The 5,225-nt window shown below is 44.7% G+C and overlaps 1 protein-coding gene across 1 annotated transcript; it reads left to right on the top strand.

The window, feature by feature from the left end:
• Positions 1 to 1,908: 1,908 nt before the first annotated feature.
• LOC120062837 (heparan sulfate glucosamine 3-O-sulfotransferase 1-like) lies at positions 1,909 to 3,513 on the top strand. Its single transcript, XM_039012908.1, has 4 exons — positions 1,909 to 2,136; positions 2,389 to 2,653; positions 2,831 to 3,005; positions 3,115 to 3,513. The coding sequence occupies exons 1-4, from the start codon at positions 1,909 to 1,911 to the stop codon at positions 3,341 to 3,343; spliced, it is 897 nt and encodes a 298-aa protein (XP_038868836.1). The 3' UTR covers positions 3,344 to 3,513.
• Positions 3,514 to 5,225: the final 1,712 nt, after the last annotated feature.

The following is a 5,225-nucleotide window of genomic DNA, read 5'->3' as shown; positions in this document are numbered from 1 at the left end:
TAAACAACACTGTAGACACCATGTCAACATGGTGCATGGACTTTAAACAACACCGTAGACACCATGTCAACATGGTGCCTGGACTTTAAACAACACCGTAGACACCATGTCAACACGGTGCATGGACTTTAAACAACACCGTAGACACCATGTCAACACGGTGCCTGGACTTTAAACAACACCGTAGACACCATGTCAACACGGTGCCTGGACTTTAAACAACACCGTAGACACCATGTCAACACGGTGCCTGGACTTGAAACAACACCGTAGACACCATGTCAACACGGTGCCTGGACTTTAAACAACACCGTAGACACCATGTCAACACGGTGCCTGGACTTTAAACAACACCGTAGACACCATGTCAACACGGTGCCTGGACTTGAAACAACACCGTAGACACCATGTCAACACGGTGCCTGGACTTTAAACAACACTGTAGACACCATGTCAACATGGTGCATGGACTTTAAACAACACTGTAGACACCATGTCAACATGGTGCCTGGACTTTAAACAACACCGTAGACACCATGTCAACACGGTGCATGGACTTTAAACAACACCGTAGACACCATGTCAACACGGTGCCTGGACTTGAAACAACACCGTAGACACCATGTCAACACGGTGCCTGGACTTTAAACAACACCGTAGACACCATGTCAACACGGTGCCTGGACTTGAAACAACACCGTAGACACCATGTCAACAAGGTGCCTGGACTTTAAACAACACTGTAGACACCATGTCAACATGGTGCATGGACTTTAAACAACACCGTAGACACCATGTCAACATGGTGCCTGGACTTTAAACAACACCGTAGACACCATGTCAACACGGTGCCTGGACTTTAAACAACACCGTAGACACCATGTCAACATGGTGCCTGGACTTTAAACAACACCGTAGACACCATGTCAACACGGTGCCTGGACTTTAAACAACACTGTAGACACCATGTCAACATGGTGCATGGACTTTAAACAACACTGTAGACACCATGTCAACACGGTGCATGGACTTTAAACAACACCGTAGACACCATGTCAACATGGTGCCTGGACTTTAAACAACACTGTAGACACCATGTCAACACGGTGCATGGACTTTAAACAACACCGTAGACACCATGTCAACATGGTGCCTGGACTTTAAACAACACCGTAGACACCATGTCAACATGGTGCCTGGACTTTTGCATTCGCTCTCTATAAGTCACCCTTTACGTGACTGGTTATCTGCCTGTCGAGGACAAGTGACAGGCAGCACACACCTCCTCTCTGTTCCACCGGGACTGAGAGATACAGGACCCCCCCCCCCCCATACCTCCTATTAAAAAGCACCCTGTGAGTCTTCTCTTCTAAATTGTGTGAAATTGTTTATTTTCTAATGTTAGCCCATGTCAGTGTATTTCAGTGTCTATGACAGCCATGTGGGTAAAACGTGAACTTTTACCTTGACATTGCGCCAATTTTTTCATTCATTGAATAACAGAATAAACATTATGGATCCTCAGAGGAGAAACTCAGTTTGACACAGCAGCTCCAGCCTTCATGCAGTTTTAAAACACACCACGGTGAGGCGACACTAGTATATGCCAATCTTTTGAAAATAACACATTATTTATTTATTTATTTACAGGCTCTACACTGAAGACTCCTAGATCCTGAACCTGTGTTATCAAGGAGCTTCCGTCCTCCTCCCAGCCCCCAAGCCCCCTGTGTGTGTATCCTCCTATACCGTGTGTGTGTGTGTGTGTGTGTGTGTGTGTGTGTGTGTGTGTGTGTGTGTGTGTGTGTGTGTGTGTGTGTGTGTGTGTGTGTGTGTGTGTGTGTGTGTGTGTGTGTGCGCACCCCTTGCCCTCCTTGTCCCACCCACCATCACGCCCCCCAGTCCACCATGCTGTGGACTGTTCCCCTAGCTCTGCTGGTTCTCCTCCTACTGCAGACCCAGCTATGTGTCTGTCTACGGGGGCTCCGAGCAGCCGGCTCTTCCTCCTCTCGCTCTCGTAATGCCACCCAGCAGGGCCTACCTGGAGCCATCATCATCGGCGTGCGTAAAGGTGGCACCAGGGCCCTTCTAGAGATGCTCAACCTCCATCCGGACGTAGAGGTTGCCAAAGCTGAGGTAATGACAAACAGAAGCATCATCAGCGTCATCATAACTTTGTTTGTAAAGCACTTTCACAATTTAGACTATCATCAAAGCTCTAATAAAATTAAAATAGTTATGCAGCATAACAGAATGAAAGAACAAGATAAATCCTAGAACAGATACTTTACATTTGTGTGTACAATGAAAATACACAGTAAAAGACTAAATAAATACAATAACAATTGTATAAGACATTAAACAACAAACAAAATACTTTTTATTAAGGTGCACTACTTCAACGTGGAAGAGCACTTCCGGCGGGGTCTGGCGTGGTACCGTGCCCAGATGCCCTTCACCCTGCCTGGACAGCTGACGGTGGAGAAGACCCCTGGATACTTTGCCTGTCCCCAGGTCCCAGTGCGGGTCTGGGAGATGAATCCTGCTGTACGACTACTGCTGATAGTCCGTGACCCCGCCGAGCGCCTCGTCTCCGACTATACCCAGGTCCTTCATAACCGTGTGACCCGCAACAAGCCCTACCAGCCTCTAGGTAGATAGCCAAGTTACCGAAAGGTTCAAGTTCTGGGCCGGGTGATGACAATGCGGGGACTGAACTAGCTATATTTGTGAGCCACATCAAACAAATGAACAATAAAGTATCCTATTCTATTATTAATACAGTATTATAATATTATTTTCTACTGTATTCTATTGTATTTTATTGTAGAGGAGTTGCTGCTCCGGCAGGGCCACATCGACCCGGCCTACAAGGCTCTGCAGAGGAGTCTGTACCACCAGCACCTGGCCCGCTGGCTGGATGTGTTCCCCAGGGAGCAGGTCCATGTGGTGGATGGAGAGGCCCTCATCAGACACCCCTTCCCGGAGCTCCGCAGGGCCGAGAGGTAACACAAAACCTAATGAGAGAGAGACAGAGAGATAGAGGTCATGCAGCCAAATTAATGAACTAATTGAGGTGATTACCGTTTTCTAATCTATCCATTTAATCTATAGATTCCTGGACCTTCCCCCGCGCATTGCTCCCTCCAACTTCTACTTTAACACCACTAAGGGGTTCTACTGCCTCCTCTCTGCCGGGGGACATGACAAGTGTCTGGATGAGTCCAAGGGGAGGCCCCACGCTCCTCTCAGCTCACAGGCCTTCAGGAAGCTGTGTGGATACTTCAGAGAACCCAACAGGCTGTTCTTTGAGATGGTGGGGCGCTCCTTCAGCTGGTGTTGAACTGATTGGGACAGAGCACAGAGAGAGGAGATAGAGAGGGGACATTGGAGATATTGGCCCATAATAACAATATTTGTCCAAAATGTTACCTTATTTTATCAGTGTGATAATTCTGTCGGCTTGCTTGGTTGATTGATGGTCCTGTGAGGCTCAGTTGGTAGAGCATGATGCTTACAATGCCAAGATTGTGGGTTCAATTCCCACTGGGGTCTGGTATGGGAAGAGAATGTATGCACTCACTCACTCACTTAATGTATGTAAGTCGCTGTGGATAAGAGTATCTACTATATGACTAAAAATTATTGGTTGGATGTGTTTATTGATGGGTGAATGGGTGGATGAATCAGTTTAGGGGAGATGTGAGGACTACTGCTGCACACATAGGACTTTAGAGATCTCTATGTTTTAAATGTACTGTCAATGAGCTTCTCCAAGCCAGGCTGAAACCCTGGGAGTAAGCAGCATCCCAAGCAAAGACTGTATAAGATGACAAGCCCTCAATGAGGGACACACAGAATTACATGATGTGTATATTCAATATGGCTGCTCCACCCATCACAGATTAGAACCATGACTTGAATGCGAGACCATTCTAGTGATTCAATGTTTATGCTACGACCTGCTGGAGAACATGAACTGAAGTGCCCGTTCTGTGATACTGTATACCTGGTGGTCCTAATACTGCCTGATCATCACTCCTCCTGGTGCCTGTCACGTGAGCCTTTGCTTCCAGGGCTGAACACTGTCTGATGCACAAACTGCCATCAAATCAAGTGTCAGAAAGGAACTACAATAACCTGTATCATGAACAATCAGGACACATATATAACTCTTGAAATACAATATCTGTAGCTCCTGCTTCGTACTTTTGACGTTCATTAACATGAGTTCTACAACAGACACTGTTAGAAGAAACAGATTAGTTCTAGAACAGACACTGTTAGAAGAAACAGATTAGTTCTAGAACAGACACTGTTAGAAGAAACAGATTAGTTCTACAACAGACACTGTTAGAAGAAACAGATGAGTTCTACAACAGACACTGTTAGAAGAAACAGATTAGTTCTAGAACAGACACTGTTAGAAGAAACAGATGAGTTCTACAACAGACACTGTTAGAAGAAACAGATTAGTTCTACAACAGACACTGTTAGAAGAAACAGATTAGTTCTAGAACAGACACTGTTAGAAGAAACAGATTAGTTCTACAACAGACACTGTTAGAAGAAACAGATGAGTTCTACAACAGACCCTGTTAGAAGAAACAGATGAGTTCTACAACAGACACTGTTAGAAGAAACAGATTAGTTCTAGAACAGACACTGTTAGAAGAAACAGATTAGTTCTAGAACAGACACTGTTAGAAGAAACAGATGAGTTCTACAACAGACCCTGTTAGAAGAAACAGATGAGTTCTACAACAGACACTGTTAGAAGAAACAGATTAGTTCTAGAACAGACACTGTTAGAAGAAACAGATTAGTTCTACAACAGACACTGTTAGAAGAAACAGATTAGTTCTAGAACAGACACTGTTAGAAGAAACAGATTAGTTCTACAACAGACACTGTTAGAAGAAACAGATGAGTTCTACAACAGACCCTGTTAGAAGAAACAGATGAGTTCTACAACAGACACTGTTAGAAGAAACAGATTAGTTCTACAACAGACACTGTTAGAAGAAACAGATTAGTTCTAGAACAGACACTGTTAGAAGAAACAGATGAGTTCTACAACAGACCCTGTTAGAAGAAACAGATGAGTTCTACAACAGACACTGTTAGAAGAAACAGATTAGTTCTAGAACAGACACTGTTAGAAGAAACAGATTAGTTCTACAACAGACACTGTTAGAAGAAACAGAATAGTTCTACAACAGACA

This window comes from Salvelinus namaycush, chromosome 18 (assembly GCF_016432855.1).
Source record: "Salvelinus namaycush isolate Seneca chromosome 18, SaNama_1.0, whole genome shotgun sequence".
NCBI lineage: Eukaryota > Metazoa > Chordata > Actinopteri > Salmoniformes > Salmonidae > Salvelinus > Salvelinus namaycush.
Note: the sequence above shows the minus strand (reverse complement) of the source record. Positions and strands in the feature narration are given on the sequence as shown.

Bases quoted from the DNA above. Each gene is read 5' to 3' on its own strand.
- LOC120062837 (XM_039012908.1), top strand. From the start codon at position 1,909: ATGCTGTGGACTGTTCCCCTAGCTCTGCTGGTTCTCCTCCTACTGCAG. The intron at 2,137-2,388 runs GTAATGACAAAC...CTTTTTATTAAG, and splicing joins TAGAGGTTGCCAAAGCTGAG to GTGCACTACTTCAACGTGGA. The intron at 2,654-2,830 runs GTAGATAGCCAA...ATTTTATTGTAG, and splicing joins CAAGCCCTACCAGCCTCTAG to AGGAGTTGCTGCTCCGGCAG.